This window comes from Corvus brachyrhynchos, unplaced genomic scaffold (assembly GCF_000691975.1).
Source record: "Corvus brachyrhynchos isolate BGI_N302 unplaced genomic scaffold, ASM69197v1 scaffold1, whole genome shotgun sequence".
Lineage (NCBI taxonomy): Eukaryota > Metazoa > Chordata > Aves > Passeriformes > Corvidae > Corvus > Corvus brachyrhynchos.
The window spans coordinates 5,966,875-5,990,917 of record NW_008237222.1 but is presented as its reverse complement, the minus strand read 5'-3'; the positions used below and the strand labels follow the sequence as shown (position 1 = coordinate 5,990,917).

General features: G+C 36.0%; 1 protein-coding gene across 2 annotated transcripts in view; it reads left to right on the top strand.

Moving 5' to 3' along the window:
• DICER1 (dicer 1, ribonuclease III) overlaps positions 1 to 24,043 on the top strand; it is a 66,562-nt gene that overhangs the window by 17,612 nt on the left and 24,907 nt on the right. Inside the window, exons 4-16 of one of the 2 annotated variants that reach the window (XM_008629735.2) lie at positions 7,015 to 7,207; positions 8,110 to 8,272; positions 8,674 to 8,804; positions 9,723 to 9,857; positions 10,566 to 10,726; positions 11,972 to 12,140; positions 14,210 to 14,682; positions 18,338 to 18,470; positions 19,404 to 19,646; positions 19,744 to 19,898; positions 21,227 to 21,359; positions 21,808 to 21,883; positions 22,983 to 23,122. In XM_008629735.2, coding sequence (XP_008627957.1) covers positions 7,064 to 7,207; positions 8,110 to 8,272; positions 8,674 to 8,804; positions 9,723 to 9,857; positions 10,566 to 10,726; positions 11,972 to 12,140; positions 14,210 to 14,682; positions 18,338 to 18,470; positions 19,404 to 19,646; positions 19,744 to 19,898; positions 21,227 to 21,359; positions 21,808 to 21,883; positions 22,983 to 23,122 — 2,256 coding nt within the window. In that variant the 5' untranslated portion in view covers positions 7,015 to 7,063. The remainder of the gene's footprint in view (positions 1 to 7,014; positions 7,208 to 8,109; positions 8,273 to 8,673; positions 8,805 to 9,722; positions 9,858 to 10,565; positions 10,727 to 11,971; positions 12,141 to 14,209; positions 14,683 to 18,337; positions 18,471 to 19,403; positions 19,647 to 19,743; positions 19,899 to 21,226; positions 21,360 to 21,807; positions 21,884 to 22,982; positions 23,123 to 24,043) is intronic. The other variant, XM_008629736.2, reaches the window with a different exon arrangement.

The window sequence follows — 24,043 nt, the reverse complement described above, 5'->3', positions numbered from 1 at the left end:
CAGGTAGCAGAAAAATGTGGGTTGATAATGTAGGGAAGTGAGAAATGTGTTTAGTTCCGCTGTTGATCACCTTGCCTTGCATCTTAGATCCATATACTTCATGCTTTGTCTTTTGTCCTTTGTGTTTAGAAGGTAAAAGGAGTCTGCATAGCACCAGTTCTACACTGCTGATTAAGCAACTACGTAGTTAGGGTTGTTCCACAGGCCTTACACACATCATTTGAAAAAAATGAATGTTTGTTTCAGAATCTGGCTGCTTGTCTGTATTCCTTAAAGGTGAAACAGCCCCTTTCTGCACGTTTATTCTGAATGCCTCATGCAGTGGTATCACTAGAGATGTGCTACAAAACTGATTTTTGTTTTCACGTTGTATTACTTTACTTGTAAATGCCCTACAGCCTCTGTGTGTTACACTGATAAATAGTGGTATAATCCTTTTGCATTCGACTGTTGCAGTGTGCAGCCGCACAACTCCTGTGGGAGCAGTGTCTTGCTGGCTCTGTTGGTCAAGCTGGACTGATTGCAACATGAAGTGTTTATTAGGCTTTTGCCCCATGTCCAGGTTTGGTCATACTGAACACTACATGAAGGACTTCAGGGTTTTTCTGAGTCTGCTAAGTGTCATGTTGTATTCCGTTTCTCTCCTACAAACAGACATTTAGAAGGAATCTGCCAGGAATTTCAGCTGTTAACTGTTGTACTGCTTGTAGAAGTGTTTCAAAATCAGCTCATCCAAATATAGAGCATCAATTTAACTTTGATTTGATAAGCACTTTAATGAAACTTTTCCTGAACAACAGAAAGCAGCCTTTGTTGTTCTGGTATGCCTTAGTAGGCTATTAAAGACCAGTGTTCTGCTTGTGCTGTTACACTGATTGTGTATCAGAAAAATAGAACTAATAAAATTCTTGTTGTTTAAAATGACATTCACAATCAATATTGATGATTGTGCTAGGGATTGTAGTCTTTATAGAAATGCTTATATTTGAGAACATTTTAAGACCAAATGTAAAAATTGCTGTTAGGCAATGCATGTGATAAAGATCTTTGAAAGATGGGAGAGAAAGAATGTCTCATAAGCTGTGTTCTGTGTTAAAGAGAGCACAATATAAAAGAGATTTCTGATTCATCTTGCTCAATAATACTGTTTGACAGTTGTTTGATGGTTAAATTTTGGGCTTTTCTTTTTCTAGATTAAACTGGGGGGTTTTGATTTGGGATTTTTAAGTTCTTTTAAGAGAACTGAAGTTGCAGGAGTAATATTAACAAAATATGCTTCTTTTTCTGGAAGAAGTAGTATATTCTTTTGGACTATCACAGAAAAAGTAAAATCCTTTTAAAAAGTACACTTCTTCTAAAAGGAGGTTTAGAAACCAGACAAAGTAGAATTCTTGCAAATTCCCCTTCACTGAGGCAAAACCAATTCTTGCCACTGAATGCATACAGTGTAAGTTGGTATGGAACATTCTCAGTGACATTTTACATTTTGTATATTAACATTTACATTCATTTTCTACTCTGTATTTCATATTTGTAATATTTTACATTTTTTCTTTTTATTTGGACCTCCTTTACCCAAGTAAGAATTTTCTGTGTTAGACCACTCAGCAAGTTAATGTTTCATATAGCAATTGAACATAGAAATTGCTATAAAGAAACTGCATTCAGACTCTTTAAGTGTTCATGTAAGAGAATATTCAAGCAGCAAGGTTCTATTAATGTTTTTTTATAGACTGTGGTTTATTTCCTTTAGAGTAAGTGGATTATTTTTACCTCTTGAGGCTAACTTGTTTTGACTGGTGCTGAGAGTGTTTTTAGAGGATAAATTAGAACACTTAGTGTTCACATTCCTGGACAAAGATGGAATCCTAAAGCATTAGAAATAATGTTTGTATCACAAGGATTATATTAGGTACAATTTTAAAAATCAGTCCAGAAAGCAAATTAAATGCATTGCAAATGGCAGTAAGAAATTTTTGTTGTTAATGGGAGATGGTTATAGTTTTCATAAACTTGTGAATATAACATAAACTGTGCTCACAAATGGTGGTAAGAACTTGAAAGTTGCATCCCCAGCGTGCAAGTCTCTTCTCCATGTACCTCAGTGCCAGTCCATAAATGTTTTAAACTGTCCTTCAAGTAGGACTAGATCCAGGATGTCTCATTCCAGGTGAATGCTCTGGTCAGTTTGGCTTGTATTCCTTAGTGCAGTAAACATTGAATTTTTTGTGCGCCAAGGGATGGCTTCAAACTGGATAGAGTCATGTGACTGACAAACCTACACCACAGTTCCAGAATTATTGCAGACTAGAAAAAATTGCTATTGCATGTTGTTGACTTCATTTCCAACATTGTATGTTCTTGTGAAAAACAGTTCTTTAAATGATGGAATAAGGGGTTAATTTTAGCTCTTCAGTTCACTATCTGTTCACATAAATGTGAAATAAGGACACTAGGTTGTAAATTCTTCTCTTAAAACTCTCAAGATTGATGGCCATGAAACTGGAACTTTCACTATTATTTTAGTAGAACAAATAAGCTTGAGCACTGTGCTGCCTTATCCAGCTTCCAAAACTAGTCTAAAGTCACAGGAGGCAGGATTTGTTTCAGGTGTTTCTTGCTCCAAATTCAGCTTCATCAAGTTCTTACAGTTTCTTTTCTATCAGTTTTCAAAATAATGTAGTGGACAAAGATGGAACATCTTAGCAAGTATCTTTATTACTCAACACTGGCTGAACAGGACTAGTTTGGCTTTTTTTTTTTGCTTTACTGTTAGCTAGTTTCAGTTAGCTCATGTTCAGTTTTCTGTCCACAGATTCTGAACATATGTGCTTACATCTCAAATGTTTTCAATTTAAAGTCTGTTCTTCAAGTAGATGTGTTCTTTCCCTTTTTATTCCTAGATGATCCTGTACTGCTTTTCTTTTATTGAAGAACTTGATATTTTTCCTTGCTATTGAAATAGAGACTCTAGAATGATACAATTACTGCATTATCTGGCTTACTCCCGTAATAATGTTGACATTGATCTTGTCAGATCTTACATACTTCCAATACAAATCATAGAAATGAAGACCAGTACTACGAAACCTTAGTATAGCAGAAAGTAACATTGATTTGGGAGGAAAACTTTTTCTTTTTACTGACTTAGCTTAAATTCCCTCCCCCTGTATGTTCTTTCAAATGTGTTATGTCCCATGCCAGCTCAACCCAGGTATGATTGTAGTGGCACACAATGCTGTTTTGGTTGTGTGTGCTTTTCAAGTTACAAATGTGCATATATTTCTTCCTTTGCACTTCAAAGGGGTTTTTTTGAGAATGCTTTTTGATCTCAGTGACATGATTGTACTTAAGAGCAGGTCTTTCATGAAGGTACACAGAAACCAAAGCTGTAGTTTAGAGTATATGTTGTTTCACAGCCTGGAGCCATACATAAGCATAAATCCTCTTGCTTCTTAACAGCAGGGTAACTAAACTGGTATCACTGTTATTAGGTGCATAGCAGAAGAGATTAATTACTTGTAATATTTGATCCTGTACTTGTTTTTTATTAGCAGCCTTTTAAAATAAGGTTGGTTTTCTCTCCTTAATTCCCTCCTGGTGATGCAATATAGCTATTTTATATATGTTCCCAAAGTTGTATTTATCATTTGAAAAAGAAACACAACACAGATGGAATAGTAAACAAAGAGGAGGCGCTGCTCATCTAAAGTGATTTATAAAACTGAAGTGTCTGGGCTTATGTACAAGAATGATTGAGGAATCAGCTTCAACTTTTACTATGGAAAATATTTGGGGTTTTTCTATTATGACAGTGGAGTCTCATTTTAAACAAAGCAAACATTAGTTGTTATTTCACCAGTTGCCCTATGTCAGTAGAGAAGCATGATTGAAACCATTTCAATGAAATACTGTAATCAGGCAAAAGACCTTTGTGTTCTTCAGACACTGCTGGGGGTTTGAACTATACAATCTTTAAGGTCCATTCCAGCCCAAACCATTCTATGATTCTAAGGATTTTTTGTATGTGTTACCAACTAGTGTTTCCCCTCACTGGAATACAAAAAGAGAAGCTAGATATATTAAAGGAGAGCTTCATCTATAAGTTTGGAGAAGGAGGTGTTGGGGATGACACTTTTCCCTACTTTTTCTCCCTTCTTCCTTGTTCTCCTGCACCTAAGCTGTCAGTTAGAAGCTGTCAGAAAAGCTTCACTAAGGTTAGTAATGCCCTAAGTTTCCTGATGCTTTCTGCTGGTGGCTGGGGATTATGTGTCATGCTACTGTCCTTGCCACGAGACTGATTTAATCTATCAGTCACATACTGATAAACATCAAGTACATCTGATGTGCGAATGCTCAGTAGTTTAGAATGTCAAGAATGATCAGATTGCTACATGCAGCTGTGTAACACCTAAACCATTCTATGGTGACTGTATCTTTCCTGCCAGCTGTCTCCTATGACCCAAAGCTCTGGACTGCCAGTGGAGGAACAGCCATGAAACCACTAGTTCTGAGGAGGAAATGAACCAAAACATCTTTGGTTGTGCCAGATTAGAACACACTATAAAATTACTATAGGTGCATTGTTGGAACCTGCATTTGCTTGTATGCATTCTTTGAAATGTATAGAAACAATTTAAGAGTCTACAGGAGTCTTTTTTTGTATTACTACTGAAACGAATAATAACATAGCATGATTTTTTGATTTGTGTAGACTGTGTTGTTCTTTATTTACAGCTAAATAAAGCAATATTGATCCATTTTATCTATTCAGTTAGTCTGAAATACTTGGGCTCAAATACTAGCTTACATTAGAGGAGTGAAAAATAAATGAGAAGGTTTGCATGAGTTTGGAGATTGTCCTAAAGCAACTGAAAAAACATAAAATGTCAAACATATTCTTTACTATGTCCTGTGAAAATGCACATCCGTTCCTTTTGAGTTTTTTTAAGATTTTAATACATCTTTTCTTTTTGGAATCTTCTCACTATGACAGTTTTTGTGATGCTCAAATGAAAATATCAGACAGTATTCCAGCGGTATCAACACTTACATTAAAGAGGAACTTTTTTGATGGAGGGGGAAGTACGTTTATTGCTGAGCCTAAACCCAAGACGTTACATTTGGCCTTGTTCACTAAGTAGCATTTACTACTGAACGTTTATCTACAAAAGATAAATAATTCTTTACAAAGGAACTGCATGTGTAATGCTACTTCAGCTTAACCACCCTGTCCTTCAGGGCTTCCCCTGCCACTTTGAAATGAATTGAGACAAAGCTTTATCTGACCACTTACTGTAAAGTGAAATTACTTCTGACTTTGTAAGAGGGGTGATCACATACTTCAATATATTGCCTTCCCTTTATTTTACAATATATGCCTGAGATGGAAAGTGAGATAATTGGTTTCATCTCTTTTTTCACAGCTTCCTATAATTATTTAATACTAGTTCAATATCAGTGTCTAGACGTGGTCCAGATTATAATATTTAATTAAAAAATAGTAATATATAACAGAGAGCAACAGTGTTATTAGTTGGAGACTATGGAACAAATCTAAATTAATATTTTTATTTAATTACAGAATCACATAATTACTAGGGTTGGAAGGGACCTCTGGAAATCTAGTCGATGCCCCATTTTTGATGATTTATTTGTACTGCTTTATTTTTAGTATCTCTCTTCAGTTATTTCTGATAACCATTACTGGTTTTCTCTTAGCATATTATACTTTTCTCTTTTTTTTTTTTTTATTCCTTACTGCACATTTGCAAAACTTAAGCAAGTTTTGTTGCTTTCCTGTTGTGTAGAAAAGCAGGAACATTTCAGTGCAATAAAATGTTAATTAGCTTTTCCTCATGTCTTTTTAAAGAATGATTAAATATGAATGCATCGTCAATTTTACGCATTTCTCAACCCATATTGATGCTAAAATTAATATAGAGCTTGTAGGAATTTTGAGGAAAACTAACTTTTGAAAATACTGGGTTTTGGATAGGGTATGTATCCAGTTTAAAGAGGGGAGTATTCAAAATTCCTTAGATTTTATGTAGCATGTTCCTGTATACGTCAGCAATATTCTTCTATATCATCAGGCCATGATCACTTTCCCAGGCTAAAGGTTTTTTGTTGTGGGGTTTGTTTGTTTTTTCTAGTTGGTAAGTTTTTTTGTTTAGTTTTCGTTTGTTTTCATTTTGATCATTCCTGAGAAATAGCAAATGTTTTTATCTCACTCAGACACGCACAGGACCCTCTCCCCACCCTGTGATGAGAACTTCATAGCCTCAGTGGGAAAGTATTCTCCAGTGCATAATTGTCATGAAGTTCTGAATGCCTTGTTTGTTTATGAATTATAGTGTCTTTATGGAAATTGGTGGTTAACCTGATAAGGGTCCCATTCTGTATTAGTCCTTACCAGAGTCATTAGCAATTATTTATAATGCTTCTAACAGTTCTTAAAAAGATAATCTTATCAGAATCTGATGATTTGAAAATACTGAAGTTCTTGGGTAGTTCCTGTTCTTCTCCTAGCTATTAGAATAAAATTCCTGTTTGCATGTATTTAGAGCTTTGACTGGTCAAAGGCCTTTTTGGTTGGAAGGAAAAATGGAAAATGATACTTTTGCCTATGCTGTAGAAAATCAGTGTTTTTCTTTCCTGCAGTAAAGGTTAAACAGCTTTACTTTTTAAAGTTTGTTGTAAAGATATAAAATGAGATTCTGTCAGACCATAAAGGGAACTTCATATTAAAATGTATGTGTGTAAATCCAATTGCATAGAATGAGCATTGTCCTGTAAAGTACAGCTCCTTTTGAATTTCGGGGGTACTTTGATTAGCACATATCTTCAAGTGGAGAAGCGCCTGTAAATTTAAAATTAACAATTTCTGCTGAAAATAGTATAAGAAGAACACTTCTGTAAGTAAAATGAAGTAATGTCCTTTTCTTAATATAAATTTTCTCTTCTTGCTTGAGATTGCAACTATATCTAATACTGTTCATTTTCTTCTCATAGTAGGCTGTGCTGGAACAAAAATGCAATGAAAGAAACACTGGATGAATGAATGAAAAGCCCTGCTTTGCAATCCCTCAGCATGGCGGGACTGCAGCTCATGACCCCTGCTTCCTCCCCAATGGGTCCATTTTTTGGACTACCATGGCAACAAGAAGCAATTCATGATAACATTTACACGCCAAGAAAATATCAGGTACTAGTGATAGTACTAATACAGTAACATCAAAAAAAGTACAATTAAATCCATTAATTAATGGAAAAAGAACAAGAGCAGGTGGAGAACATGCAGTGATGCACACTGTCAAGACATGTCTCTCTCAGCACCACCTGTTGGGAGCTAATTCTGTAGTTTGGCTGTTTTTTTACGTTTGTTATATCTCCATTCCCTCTTCTCAGTTTGCTCTAACAGTCAGAACAGCTTTTAAGCTGGGTGTTTCTCCTGCCACTCTCTGCAGAATGCTGCAAGGGACAAATAAACTGTGCCTCTCAATTGTATGCAGACATCATGTCTCCTTCCACCTCTCACTTTGTCTTCCACATTGTATACTAGTTCTGATTTTTGGTTCACACACTGGTCGAAGCAGCCGTCTAAAGTCAGAAACCCAATCAGGGTACTCTGATTTTCACTTTGTTATGGAAAACTGTTTCTGAGTTCTAGAATATCAGTTCTCTTTGCACTACAGAGGTGCCCAGAAGTGTTTTGTTAGTATTACTGAGAAACTTGGATCACCTTGAGCTAGCCTTCTTGCTTGTTTGGTTGAATTGATGTGTGCAGTTAGATGTAAAAGCTGTAGCTTCTTTCTTTTCACAATGTATCTAGCAACAGAATGATCTATTAAAAAGATATATTTAGAAAGCTACCTGAGAGCAAACTGTGGTACTGAAGGATTTTAAAGCTGGACTATACATAGTGTGTTAATGTTTTTGAGAGATTGTGAGAATACATTGTTATGAAAAAGATCTGTTAATTATATGGCACTGGAAAGATCTCAGGCAATACTACTGACTTGTCTATAGTTTATCACTTTTGTTATTTTTTTGTCAGCTTTTTCATTCATTGCTGCAAGTAAGGGCATTATTATTTTTTAAACCTAGGTTGAACTGCTTGAAGCAGCTTTGGATCATAATACAATAGTCTGCTTAAACACTGGCTCAGGGAAGACTTTTATTGCAGTACTACTCACTAAAGAGCTGTCCTATCAGATCAGGGGAGATTTCAACAAAATCGGAAAAAGAACTGTGTTCTTGGTCAACTCGGGTAAGAGGAAATGTTCCTAAACACACTGCTAATATTTCCATGGAATATTCTGTAACAGTAGTTCTCTGAAAGTAAAGCTGGGAGAAACTTTTGCATAAAGTCTTCAACAGCAAGGGTGCAGTGCCTTTCATCTGTTGTTTCATCATGCGTTTAACGTAACCTGTTTATATATATAACATGTTCTGTTTTCTAGTTTGAAGTTAAGACATTGAATGTGAAGTGCAATTTAGTTACCGATCTGTTTTCTTGATGTGGTTTTGCGTAAAGGCAGTTGCCAGGTACACGTGGTTTAACGTTAGCCTGCACTAAAGATCATGTTATAAAATATGGTGCTAGGTCATATGACACACAAATTAAAGTATGAGAAGACCTTTATGTAATGAGGGTTTTTTTTTCTTAAGCAAATCAAGTTGCTCAACAAGTGTCAGCTGTCAGGACACATTCAGACCTTAAAGTGGGAGAATATTCAAGTTTAGAGATAACTGAATCATGGACAAAAGAGAAGTGGAGTCAGGAATTCTCCAAGCATCAGGTAATGTATTAAGTAAAAACTATAAGCAAAGCATACAGACAGAGAGGTTGGATCAGAAGTGGTTTCTTCCGAATATACATTCAGTCTTTTTAAAAAAGAAATCCAGCATATTGGTAATATTTATATGTTAATTTTGAGGCAAATATATATAGGCATTGTCAGGTTGTTTTTAAAAAGCCATCCTCTAAGTCCTTTGTTTTAAATCTCCCTGACTTGTTCATGATGTTGATTGCAGAAGAAATTTTGAGTGTGCATACTATACTTTAAATGCTATTAAAATCCTATTAAATGTTAGGGTTTTGAGGTTTTCTTTCTAGTGATTAGTAATGGTCTGTGGAGCACATCTGAGGAACTCCGATAACAGAAAGTGTTACTATACTTAGTGAAGTTCAAAGTGAGTGTAAAAATAGTACATAATTTTATTAAAGAGCTCCATTTTTATGTGTACAAGAAGTAAGTTTTTCTTTAAAAAGAATTCTGATAACATCTTGCTTATGTTATAGCTGCAAATAGTTAAGAGCTTATGAAAAAACTATCCTTCTTGCCAGAGACATGATGCTGGGACACGTAAGGACACTAACTTAACTTATTAGGATTTAATGATGCTTGTTCTGTGTAGTCTGATTGGTGTTGAGATTGTTGTATTCATTTTTTAACTAGGCATGTGACTGGAGATATACAAACGCACACAAATTCGTATACATATATATATGAACACCCCCCTTCAGATAGGTAACTTTCTCCAGTAGAGAGTGTTTGATTCTCTTTCGTCCTTACCTGGTGTAGGTAGATGAATAGGGGTTGATATTTGCTAATGCTGTCTCACAAGATGTGCTGAAGGCTTTTCCTCCTTCACCTTGACATCAGACAGCTTGTACTTCTCTTGTACTGACATTTGTTTCTTTCCTTTCAACCTAGGTTCTGGTTATGACATGTCATGTTGCTTTGACTGTTTTGAGACATGAGTATTTATCCCTGTCAGATATTAATCTTCTGGTGTTTGATGAGTGCCATCTCGCCATCCAGGATCATCCATACCGTGAAATTATGAAGGTGCATTTATTGCATGAATGTTTAATATGCTTGGCTGAGGAGAAGAATTCAGTGGGAGGGCTGGAGAATTGGGAACCATTTCAGGCAACTTTTACTACCAAGAAAAAAATATTAGTGGAACCAATGTTAGCATGTTCCTGGGACTGTGAAATTACTGGATTGAGTTAAGACTTCAGTGATACTATGAGGTAGAAGAATAATGTATTTACTGTATTTTGTAGTGGGGATTAAAGAAAAATCTGTCATTAACAGAGAAGCTAAATTTATTGCATTAGGGGAATTTTGTTATTTTTAAAAATGCTGATTTCTAAAGGTGTGTTTAGGGCTCTTTCCAGAATATTATTGGCTCCATGTCATATTTGGCTTATAAGTGAGAGATACCTGCATAATAAATCTCTTTCCAAATCTCTTCTCAAGTGCATGTGCCTTTTTATATGGTGTGGAAGTATTATGACATGTATTGTAAGTGTGACAAGGATATTCTGTTTAATGCTAACTGTTTCTATTTTTCCATGTTGTAAGTATTTACCTTTAAATATGATGGCTGTTTAGCTTCCTGTCAGTAGAACAGAAAATATTAATTCAGTGTTTGGTTCCTTTTGCATCACCTGATATTGAAATAAAAGTTTCCAGCCTAAGCATCGTAAGTTTGCAGGTAGATTAACAGGATACCTTTTGCAAATAATTTAATTTGATTTGATTTCACAGATCTGTGAGGATTATCCATCATGTCCTCGAATTTTGGGATTAACAGCTTCCATTTTAAATGGGAAATGTGATCCTGCTGAGTTAGAGGAGAAGATCCAGAAACTGGAGAAAATTTTAAAGAGCAATGCTGAAACTGCAACTGATTTGGTGGTCTTAGACAGGTGTGTTTTATAATGATTGTTGGTAAATTGATGCCTGCATTTCCTTTTTGGATAGAGGAATAAACCAGTAGCAATATTTCATCTTCTAAATTTTAGAATTGTGTGTATATGATGCTGCTATTCCATTAGGGCAGAGATGGAATGTTAAATGGCTTATGAATACAAAGGCTGATTGGCCTTGGTATGGAGAGATTTTCTGTAGTTAAAAAACAAAACAGCAAAGACACAACAAAAGATCCTCAAACAAACAAACCCAACCCAAAACAACCAAAAAACCCTCAACACACCACCAAGCTAAAAAATTGACATTTCACAAAATATTCCTGAACTTTTAAAATGAACTCTTTTGTTTGAAGTGTAACTATCTCATGTTCAGTGGATGCCATAATGTCACTATTTAGGAATGTGTTGCAATGTCCACAGTACAATGTGTTCTTAATGCCAGAGAAGTTGCCTTTTTTTTTTTCCCCCAAATGCATAGCCTGGGTCTTAAAGGCTGATGAAAGATAGAGGGAGATGAGATGAGGTAGTAAATATTTAAATAGCAGGGCAAGTGAGTTACAGAATCTAGAATCCTATTAATGTTGTTAAACTAAAGGTGGTGATAATGCGATGACTTGGTGTAGGGGATAATTAAGGTGAAATGATTGCCACGTAGAATGTTTTCTTCTTCCACCTCTACTGTACTGTTGTGTTTCAGACAAAGTTAAAAGTGGGTTTTTTTCATGTTATGGAGCAGGTGTTTCGTCTGTGTGTAAATGTTTTAAATGCATTTTTTTGAACTCATCTGAACAATTTGCTTTTAAGAATTTCTTACTGCCATTCAAGAATAGTAATTATTTTACTTGTGTAAATGGATATATAGACATAAATTTACATTATGTGGATTGGTTTTCTTTTGTATATCAAGAGAGTGCACTATGGAAAAATGAGTGAAGATGTTGGTGAAGTAAATTGAATTTCCTTAAATTTTCCAATATTTAAAATGAAGATAGCAATATATTAACCTCCTTTTTAGAAGTGTATCAGAACAGTATCTAGAATTAAGTAGTTCAGTATTTGGGGTGGTGGAGGTTTTTCGAAAGTGTTTAACTGTATAACTTTTAATAATTCTTAATTCATGGTGGGGAAAGAAATGTTCTTGAATACACATCATGTTGCTGTTGTGTTTGCTATATAACATTTAGAGCTGAAATAGCCCTGGCTTTCAGAACTGTGTTTAATTTGATCTTTGCCCTCATTAAGATATACTTCTCAGCCATGTGAGATTGTTGTAGACTGTGGACCATATACTGACAAAAGTGGGCTGTATGGAAGATTATTAAAGGAATTGGATGAAGCACTGGCTTTTCTAAATGACTGCAACATATCTGTGCATTCAAAAGAAAGAGATTCTACCTTAATTTCTAAGCAGGTAAGAATATCAAGAAATGTGAGAAACCTGGGGAGCAGAAATCTTGTTACTGTTTTTCTTTGCCACGTATGTTACATAACTGAAACTTCCTAAGCTAGCCATCCTTGATTATCTGAAGCAAAAAGACTTCTGATTTTTGTGTTCATTAACATGCAGTTGTGTTCGTAAATGAGTGGGGCTTCAATGGCAGGCATTGATTAGAATTTCATTTAGTTTGAGATTCAGACTTGCTTAAAACACTAAAACAGTTCTGCACCCTGATGTAGTTGGTCCTTATCTCTGAAGTCAAGAATACTACATTTTCACAATCTCCTATGACCTTTGAATAAATTCAGTACAGAAGAGGAAATAATGCTTCAGGAAGAATTTGGACTGTACCCAGTTGCATTAAAAGTTGATAAAGGAAGAATTTAGGGAAAAATTCCAGCCAGAGATGTATGGTGTCTGCAGTTTATCTTAGAACAGTATTGGACTAGTGACACACCTTGCTGGAATGGAATTTGAATCTCAAGCTTGCCCCTGACTTTCTCTGTGTTTGCCCCTGTGTTGTCCTGACTTTTGGCCCAGAAGGTGTGGAGTGTTTAGCAGGGACCTCTCACACAGAGGGTCCAGACGCCTTTTTTAACCCTGCTTGGGCTTCCCAGTTTGGAATTACCTCCTAATGTAGTTGTAAGTCTTTGAACTTACATAGATGTAAGTCTTTGAACAAGAAGTCAGTAGTGAGTCACTACTGTGACTATTCCTGTGATAATCTATGAGAAATTTGGAGAATGTATTTCTTTCTTCAGCCCAAAATATTTTGGTTTCCTTTAGCATTCTTAGAAACTGAGGACTCTGACTCTGTCCATAAAATACTGTTTGTGCCAGAGGGAAAGATGGTACATAAGGCAGCCTATCATAGTGCATGGGAATTGGAAGTCCTGGTTACTTTTGTGCTAAACTTAAACAATAATAGGCTAAAATACATAAGGAATGCTGGTTGGAGGCAATCTTCATGACTTGCAGAGTCCAGAAGAGTGGATTAACTGCTATACATCTAAAGCATCTCAGAGAAGATGGAGGCACCCAAATTAAGAAAGTAAATGAGTTTCAGACTGAGGTGTTTTATGTCTTGGCAATGTAGGAGTATCAAGCCTCTGTATGAAGTTACAATTACTCTAGATAATTTTGCCCTTAAGTGTTAGAGCTAATAAACTTCTCAGAGGATAGCATCAAGAGGATGATAGCCTGTTCTTTATTTCCTCACAGAAGGGAAGAAGGAAGAGAAATTAAAGTAGCAGCTGAAAACCAGCATCCTGACTGTTACAGTTCAGTTGTAGTTCTTCTGGTGCAATAAAGGGCATCCAAATGATAAGTCCTTTTACCAGTGTACCCCATTTCTGAATTGCTAGTTTATTGCCTGACAACTTCACTCTTCAGGAGGGAGCAACTTCTCATCAGATAAGATTATGATGGTACTCTAATGCCTATTCTGTTTTCTCTGAATAGGATATAGTTCTCTTGTTTTAGTATTCCACCCACACATACAAAGCACTGTGTTCTGTTTTTGGTTTGAAAGGATAGACTTCCTAAGGCTACCCTAAGGCCACTGTGCAACTTTCTGGTTATATGCTTTTGAAACCCTGCCAGCTGTCAGTAGTAAATAAAGTAAAAATGCCCAGTAAAGTGTTTATTCTATTAGTTCTATGTTATATAATAAAGATAAGAATTTTTGCTTTGTTTATCTAGCTGCTTCAAAAAATACTCTTCTTTGTAGTATAATTTTCAAATTACAGTTCTACAAAATAGCAAAATTTTGATTAAGCTTGGGGTATTTTGGAGATTTACAAATGTACAGTTTGAAGTTGATTGGTAGTAATTTAAGGGGGAGGGGGGAACTTGGTCCATTAGAAGCACCAAATTTCCCAAGGTCATCTAAATAAGAAAAACAGACTTCTGCATTTTTTTTTAATAGAAAAATTGTCATAATCCTTACATAGACTGTGCTGTAAGAGAAAAAAGCCCCTAGTCTTAAATGAATAGTTCATGAATGTACTCTTTGAACTGATACTTGAATTCATTTGTTGTAGATATTGTCAGACTGTCGAGCTGTGTTGGTTGTTCTGGGACCGTGGTGTGCAGATAAGGTAGCTGGGATGATGGTGAGAGAGCTGCAGAAGTATATCAAACATGAACAAGAGGAGCTGCACAGGAAATTTTTATTGTTTACAGACACTTTCCTAAGGAAAATACATGCACTCTGTGAAGAGCACTTCTCGCCTGCCTCACTTGACCTGAAATTTGTGACCCCAAAAGTAATAAAGCTGCTTGAAATCTTGCGCAAATACAAACCATATGAACGGCAGCAGTTTGAAAGTGTTGAATGGTATAACAATAGGAATCAGGATAATTACGTATCTTGGAGTGATTCTGAAGATGATGATGAGGATGAAGAAATTGAGGAGAAAGAGAAGCCAGAGACTAATTTCCCATCTCCCTTTACTAATATTTTATGTGGAATTATTTTTGTGGAAAGAAGATACACAGCAGTTGTTCTAAATAGGTAAAGCATTTTATTTAAAATAAATATTCTGAAGAAAAAAGGCAGACTCAGCTGCCAGGATGTTAATATCATGAATATATAGGGGATTGCCTTGTATTTTCAGAAGTCTATTTATAAAGTCGGTGTAGGAGATGATATGGAATATTCTAAAGCATAGGGAAGAGCATATATCTTTGAAAGTTGTACTGGAGGACTTGTTTCGGTCCTGAGTTTTTTAATTTGATTCCTTTAGAAGGCAAAATGTGAAATACTGTACTAAACCTATAAAATAAGCATATACTGATTTATTTTAATCAGTCTTCAAATTTATATTTGCAATGGATGTTGGAAACTTCTCTAGCCTACTGAGTGCAATACTTCTGGAAATCTCACCATTACCCTACTAAATGACAGTATTATATGATCCAAGTCTAGAGAAAATCAAACTTACTCTTGCACAAATATCTCTCAATATTTACCAGTACTACTTTCACAGTTGATGTTTATAAAGCACCTATTTAGTCAAACACTAAGTGCTTTCTTAAAGTCTCCACCAAGAAAAATATGAACCCTGGGAGTGTTTGCCAGCTTGCAATATTGTAGTTCCTTATCAGTTTGTATTCTCAAATGTGATACATGTTAGTTATGTATAACACTTAATTGTTAAAAGCTGTTTTCCACAAACTGTGAATGACATGATTGATTCACCTATCCTGGTTTTGGTTTTTTGATAGGTTTCTCTGATAGTGTAGCAAACGTCTTATGCAAGGTGTTCATTGCATCCTGGATACCTCTAAATCTGACCCCTCTGTTGGTACATTTTTGCTTGAGTCAATAAGTGCATAACATATCCTTTGATCTGCAGACTTGCCTATGTGTTTTTTGTCAACTTTTGTCTTTTCTCTTTTCTTTTTTGCATTTTAAATATGTTTACATAAATCTGCAGTATGAGGCAAACCAAGCTGTTCAGCAAAATGAACATATTCTGTTAGTAAGTCCTGAAGAAATAACATTAACAGTCTTTTGCTGAGCTGAAATGAGTATTTCATTACCCGGCAGGGAATGCGCAGAATTCTGAAAACTTTTTTCTTCTCTGTTCCATTATGAATATGATTTAAATAATACTGGTTTTCCACTGTGCATTCTTGTATTCTGTGATTTATGCACTATACAATGTCCTATATGCTGTTGAACCTGACAGAATACGGTCTCTAGATGAAATAGGTGATCAAATTCTGCCATCTTTGAGCTTTAGGCACCTTGAGCAGAGGTTATTGGTGGCAAAATATAAAACTGAATGTAACTTTTTATCCCCTTCGGAAAGCTAGCTGCCAGATTCTCAAAATGTTCCTTTACCTCATGTAGCACCTGATTTCAGAATACCCGATGTTGTATTGACCATCAGACTTGAGCTGTTGGAATTAAGACCGGAAGCCTTTAGTGGAGAAGCTCATTGTAGGCCCTCTTCAGCAGAGTGGATTTAGTTCAAGGGCCTCTCCTGATGATAGCTATAATTAGGCTATATATAGGGGGAAGACTTTCTCCTGAATGGGAGAGTCATGAGTGATTGAATTAGTATATCACAGCTACTTGAGCTTCCAGTAATCCAGTATGGATCATTAAAAGGAACTGAGTTAAAACAGAAGTATAATTTTTCTTAAAATATATTTATTATGGTAGTATTTGGAATACCATTTTATGAAATCCAGTATGACGGAAGAAGGGCAAAATTCATGGCATGAGTTGTACTTTCTGGGTCTTTAATTATTATTACACTCAGTCGATGGAGAGGCTTGCTCACTGTTTAATTTGGTGTATACAGTTGAGTTCTGGTGCCTATAAGCTCTTTTTCAGAACAGAAGAGATTTTCCGAAGCCCAGTTTCCTTCCATTTGTGTTGCAGTCCCTCTCAGCTCTCTTAAGAGAAGGGTTTGAAAGCAGAAGTTCCTGTATCTGTTTGAAAAACACCACCTGTTACCTACCACAAATACTTTTTTTTGGTCACAAGGTTGAAGTAGTGAATATTTCTCAGGAACTTGCTGAAGATTTGCAATGAAGTATTTATTCAGATGCTTTTAATTGTCCGTTTCTATACAAGTGAACTAAAGTAAGAGTGTTTAAGATATTTAGTAGGTACTCAATCTGTATGACCTCACAGAAATGCCATGTTGAAAAAGAAATATTAAAAAAATATTTCTGTCCAGTTATTAACTCATGCTTTCTTAGAGTGTCTGTCTTGAGAGCCTAGACTGCATACAGAAACGTAACTCCATTTGGCCTTGAACTAGCAAACCACATTTGCATTTTGGCACAGGAGGATCCTTCTAGTCTATTCCCCTAAGGGTGGCAAGTTGTATGCCTCTTCTGTCCTCTTGCCTATCTCCCTGTTCATTCCAGTTTTAACAGATCTATAAGGAGGAAAGCCTTCAAGGTGTTTTATGTTCCCATAAATTTTGTTTAAAACAGGGACTAGGAAAGGGGGCAAGACTTCAGTAGTTTTCTGAGGATAGAAGGAGCAGGGAGAACTTTGTCATTTTCCATCTGGTTTGGCAGCAGCTTGCTGGGCAGATGGTAGGCTTGTAGCCGGGGACTGGCACCACACCCATCTACTTATATGAGAGGCGGAAATGCTAGAGGTCTTTTTGGGAAAGGTTGGAGTTGCTGCTGGAGGTGTAGAGAGGTAGGCTGTTCTTTGGCTGTGAGGAGCACCTGGCAATGGACAGGATGGATATGCTTTGAGCAGAGTAGTGCTGGGATGGCTGTAGTGACAAATGCAAGGGATTATTTGTTGTATATAATCCCTTGGTTTTTATTGGCTCTGCTGCTTAAAATTAGCCTGTTACAGCTGAGAAGTTCCAAATTCTGTTCATCCTGGAAACTGATACTTCCTTTGATTGTGCACTGTAATTGTGGTTTTAAATCCACACATGCCTCATTCTTAGATTTAGGGCATTATATAGGTGAGCAATCTTCTACCTTATCTGTGAAATCAGAACACTGCAGAAGCCAGCGTTTTTTGCTTCTGTAACATAAAGAATAAACTGAGTGGAAATGAAGTGAGAGCATGAATGCTCCTCACATCCCTGTTGAGTATTCCTTTTAAAGAATTGTATTTTGTCCTCTACTTGGGTTAATTTCACAAGTAGTGAACATCTCATTGGGTAGGCTGAGCATGACTCTTGAGAACAGGTCAATATTTTGTCACCAGTGTACTTGAACAGAATGTATGTTCTAATATTAAGTAGAATTACAATCTTAAATTTTAACCTAAAAGTTAACATTTTATACTGAGGAAATACACTTTTGTTGAGGAAGCAGTTACAGGTCTTTCTTCTAAGATCAGCTATAGCTTACAGAAAAAGGGATTAACAAAGTAATTTTGAGTAGGGTGCTTTAACAACAGAGAGCCTTAGAGTAATAGATTGGTTTCAGAATACCTAGTTTTACCATGATAGGTCTGAAATGTGTCTGATGCATGAGCACTCCTTGTGTTTCTGTATGCAGTCTGTCTTGTGGTAACCTTACAGAGGTTTTCGAGAAGACTGCAGTCAATTTATATGTTAGCATGACTTAATTGTCATGCTTCCACTTTTCCTTTTAATATAGGTCTTACAAACAAAAGATTTTCTTCCATTTTGTGGGTTGTGTAACTTCTAAAACACGTGTAATATTTTTAGGTTGATAAAAGAAGCTGGCAAGCAAGATCCAGAACTGGCTTATATCAGTAGCAATTTTATAACTGGACATGGCATTGGCAAGAACCAGCCTCGTAACAAGCAGATGGAAGTAGAATTTAGAAAACAGGAAGAGGTAACTTCAAGAAAAAAAAATTTAAACTGGTGGTACCTTCAGAACCTTTTGTGTGTGTGTGTCTTTGAAAACAAAACAAACCAACAGGCAGAGTCTGGGGCACAGTCATTAGAAGTCCAGGGAACAGCTTTGTTTTAACAAATATGCATACTTATTGGAGATTCAGATGTTGTTTGTAAAACAATAAAAGTACGTTTGGAGATACTGCTATGTTACATTACACAAATAGAAATTAAAACTTCATGTAAAATCATGTTTATATTTAGTCAGATCATTATCTAATTTTTCTGCATTGTGTTAGTGGTAATATAATACTACTGTAAAGAATGTCAGGCTTACTGACATTTTCAGTAGTTAAGCTGATTTTAATATTTATCTTTTCTAAATGTGAGTTTGGTTAATCATTAAATGTTATAAATATTAAAAAAACCCACCTGATTTTACATCGTTTAAAGTTCATCCTGTCTGGGTTGTGGTCCTGACACCACACCTTTCCTTAGTATTGTTTCTTACATAGTATAAATACCAGAAGTGCCAGCTCTAGAATGTGCTCTACCCTGAGGATGCTTCAGCCTCAGAAATGTTTGGGAAAAGATGGTGTCCTGAAAGCAGCATTTTTTTTTTCTTTAATACCACAACTGAAAACTTGTAAGTAGATAGGGGGGATCCTCTCCATTTCTAGGGGTTATAGTAGCTTCTTAGACACATGTGGTTCCATATATAAGATGTTATTCCTAGAAATCTGCTGGTTCTGATAAATAGTCTTGTTATGTTTCTGAAAAGATTCTTTGTAATAGTTTTGTATTTTCATGTCTGGACATGCTTTGGGGGCGTCTGAGCCAGTCATCTTGGTTTTTACTGCCTTTTGTTGAATCTCATGATGGTAACAGATCTTGGACTAATATGTCAAATTTGTCTTCATTACTTTTGCAGGTTCTTAGAAAATTTCGAGCACATGAGACCAACCTACTTATTGCTACTAGTATTGTAGAAGAGGGTGTTGACATACCAAAATGCAACTTGGTGGTGCGTTTTGATTTGCCCACAGAGTACCGTTCCTATGTGCAGTCAAAAGGAAGAGCTAGAGCACCAATTTCCAACTACATTATGTTAGCAGATACAGACAAAATCAAAAGTTTTGAAGAAGATCTTAAGACATACAAAGCAATTGAGAAGGTATGAGGTCAAAGGAATGGGCCTGGTTTTTTTAAGTGTATCGTAGTATGTTTTAAGGGAAAAATCTCTCATCATGTTCTGTTCTTGAAATGTTAAGATCCTCCGAAACAAATGCTCAAAGTCTGTTGATGCCAATGAAACTGAAACTGAACCCATTGTTGATGATGACGATGTCTTTCCACCCTATGTATTGAGGCCAGATGAGAACAGTCCAAGGGTTACTATTAACACTGCTATTGGGCACATAAACAGGTAGGAGGCATATTCACTTCTTATTTCCCGTAATTGAATAAAATGTTTCTTAGTCAGTCTCACAACATGGAAGCATGGGCTGGGGCATTTTACACATTTCCTCTTAGGCATTGTGACAGAATTTTCTCTCCTAAAGAAAGTGGTCACAAAGGTTTGAAGGGATTATTTGTTTTCTTCATATTTATCCTATCAGAGGTTCTAGCTCTGGTAATAACTGTAGTTATGTTGATTCCTGTTCAATTAAAAGCTTCCCTGAAAACGTTCAGCTTCAAAATATGTAGTAGGTTTGCATTTTTGCTCTTGTCAATCTAGTTTTAAAAATAAATAAAGAACTGTTAAAACTGTAGTTAAATCTTCCAATTCTAGTATTCATGTTTGTAATAGCAATCTGTTGTCATCTTTAAAAACAAAACCACAGTAATAAAAGTCCACAAGACGGGATGGTATGCTTCCAAGGGAACTAGTCAAATATCAGCTCTGTGAAGTGATGGCAGTTAGAGGAGGTTCTCTGAGATAGGAGGACAAAAAAGACAAAGAAGAGGAGCCAGGGAGCTGTGGACCAGTCAATTTAACTATAGTCATATGGAATCCTATGGACCAAGTCCTCATGGCAGCAGGTTTTAGGCCCGTAAAGAAAAGGGGGTTGGCAGAAACCAACCAGGTTTTACTGAGGGCTGTTTATCTCCAGTATCATGAAGTGGTTGACTATGAAAAGCAGTGAATGTCATTTACTTAAGAAAAGATTTAGATGCAATTGCCAAAGTACTACTTTAATAGCTAAATTCTTGAGATGCAGAGCATTTTGATGGAGTGGTAAATAAAGCCTCTCAAAGCAGTCAGATCTGAAGGATGAATGACAGACGGTAAATGGCTATTTGGCAACTGGTTATATGTAGCATTACTTCTGGACTGTTAGGAGGTCCAGCACGGTTTAACATCAGCATGTTTGCATTTAATACTAAGTTGGGAGAGAGGAAGGTCAGTACAAGGGAGGAAAGGCAGGAGGGGGAATGATAAACAGGAGGAATAAGAGAGCAGTAAGCTCAGGAGACAAAATGTGAACCCTGGGACCTGGCAGGAAATAGTCTTACGCATCATTACAAGCTGGAGTGACCTTGCTGGAGACCAGGTTTATAATAAAGAAAGGACTTGGAGGTCTTCTGCTCAGAAGTTAGTTGAATATGAGTCAGCAGTATACCTTTACAGTGCTCAGTATGCCTGAAATCATCTTCTGTAGCAGTCATACCAATAGGGCAAGGTTGCACTGGAAAGTGTTTAGGTTTCAATTTGCAGGTTTTGATGATGTATAAAATGTTTTGTCAACTTAGGTACTGCGCTAGATTACCAAGTGATCCATTTACACACCTGGCTCCCAAGTGTAAAACCCGGGAACTGCCTGACCATACATTTTACTCTACTCTCTACCTGCCAATCAACTCACCTCTTCGAGCTTCAATTGTTGTAGGTATTTGGGGAAGGAAAAGCATGGAAATACATTAGTACGTTGAGCTAAGAATTGGTCTGTGCCATTTTTAGAATTAGTTTCATTGTTGTTAATGAAAATCAGAGGGTTTTTTTGTACTCTGTTTTTAGATTACTGTCTGATTTTGTTATAATCCATTTTCCATCAGTTACTGTTTATGCCAAAGGCAAAAATATTTAGATATTCTTCCCTGTGTGTTGTTTCATGCACTTGTCCTTTATTGGTTTTGATTAATAGTATAGTTGAGTTCTTGTAATTTTGGTTTTCATAGAAAAGCAAGCCTGAATATCTTCACAAAACTGTCATCAGTGTGTTTTTTACAAAAATTTTCCTAGCTTCAAATTCTTTGTTGTGTTGAATTAAACATATATAGTAAGTAACTTGCTAATCACCCAAAGTTTTTACGAGGTATTTAAATGTTTATAGGGCCCTCCAATGAGTTGTGCAAGACTGGCTGAGAGAGTTGTAGCTCTTATTTGCTGTGAAAAACTGCACAAAATTGGTAAGAACTGGAAAAACAACCTCTTTGTTAAAGTATATTTTATAGTTGAGAAATTGCATATGGTATGGATGTACATGCCCTTCTGTTGTAGCCATCTATTGCAGCTTTCTTTCGCTTGCCTTGTTTTGTGATGTGGTCATGGACTTAATAATTTAGCTTACACCTTGTAAGCTGAAGTTAAATTTTACAGGGAAATCTTGTTATTTAACATATTTTGTATTAAACAGCAAAAGCAACATTAGTACAAGAGACAAAGATTTTGGCATTGAATATACTTAATAGAGGAAAAGAGTCTTGTTCTCTAGAAGTGATTATAGGTCAGGGACTACATCCTACAGCCAAAAGAACATGGTTTTTAAAGTGAAATTGTGACAAAATATAAAATACGCAACCCTAAATTTATTCCTTTCTGTACTGTATCATAAGTCATGTTCCAAAAATAGGATATTGCAAGACTACTTCAGCTCTTGTTTGTAGTAAGTATAATGGAGCATGTTCTTCACTGAGGAACATTTTAAAGATAATTCCGTGTTACAGGTTTTTTGATGAAGTACAGAAGTATTTATGTATTTTTTAACCAAAAAAAAATTGTAGGTCTGGGGTTTGTATTTTTTTGAGTTAAACCTTTTGAACACTGAATTCATATCAACAAATGTATCCAAGAATGGCACCCTGATGGTGGCTCAAGTCAGTGTTGAAAGTGCACATTCAACAGCAGTAATTTGCTTTTTTAGAATGATAGAGAAATATAAATGTTCCTTCTTCCTTGGTACAACTCCATGTGAGTGATTTTAAAATAAGTGTTTCAGTCAAAGATTGTTTTTTATGGGCAAAAAGAAGTCTTGGATATTTTCATTATAGAATTGAATTTTTAAATTAAATTTAAGAGATTTTTTACTAGAAGTTAGCATTTTTGCCCAAAATTCAGTCTTTATCACTCATTCCCCAAAGTTGCACTTTTGGACTCTTGCAGTAGTCCATGTATTTTAAAACCTTACATGTGAGGTGTTTTCACAAGGAATCTCCTCTACTGTGTAGGATATGAAGGAACCAAGATTTGATTGTTCGTAATGCTATTTCTTTGTACTTTTTCATTCAGGTGAACTGGATGATCATTTGATGCCAGTTGGTAAAGAAACGGTTAAATATGAGGAGGAACTTGATTTACACGATGAAGAAGAAACCAGTGTTCCAGGAAGGCCAGGCTCTACAAAACGAAGACAGTGCTATCCTAAAGCTGTTAGTATCACTTACTGCTGTCTAGATCTCTATCTAATGCTTTATGTCCTGATAAGACAGAATTGCCAACTCTTAATATTAGCAGCTAAGAATTTTTTAGAAGTCTTGTATTTACAGTGGAAATACTTTGCTGTTCTAATTCTGTGGAAGCCTGCAGTGCTACCTGAGTTTATGGTACCACATGCTTCGGAAGCATGCCTGTAAGCTCAGAGAGCATACTCTTTCTGTAGGGCTTGTTGGCTGTATTTGCCTAGTATGAAGATAACTGAGGAAAATAGTCCTGCATTAATAATCTGTAAAATCTTTACCCAATTGACTTTCTTGACAAATAATTGAACACTGAAGGATGTACCCCAGGCTAAACACAGAAATATGTTTGGGAGTTTTTTTTGGATGCTTGGTTTAGTTTACTGATTGAATACAGAATTTCATAATCCTGGTTTAAATCTTCCAATATCAAATAAGTGTACTTCTATGGTTTTTTTTACTTTTAAAGTTGTTCTAAATATTTTACTTAATATTATACTTGATCTATTAAAAGGGTCACACAAGAAGCTATAGCTCTGTGTTAAGCAATGTATTCACAGTCTGCTACAACAGGTTTCAACTGCACCAGCTTGTAAAATTGGACTTCTTGAATGGTATTTTTGGGGGAATTGCAAATACTTTAAGAGCAAATGGAGCAAAGAGGCTTTGTGGAGTATTTTGCAACTACTCTGGAACCTTCCTTTTTCCTCTGCAGTTGTTACAGGTTCTGTCTAAGGGCCTTTGGGACAGGGAACTCATTCAGAATCTGATAATCTTTGCATTTCACAAAGATGCACAGTTTGCATCTTTGCACAGTGTTGCTTGCTACAAGTGCTTTTCTCTGTCCTCTTACCTCACTAACGGTTGTTGGAAAGGGGTGATTCATAAAATGCA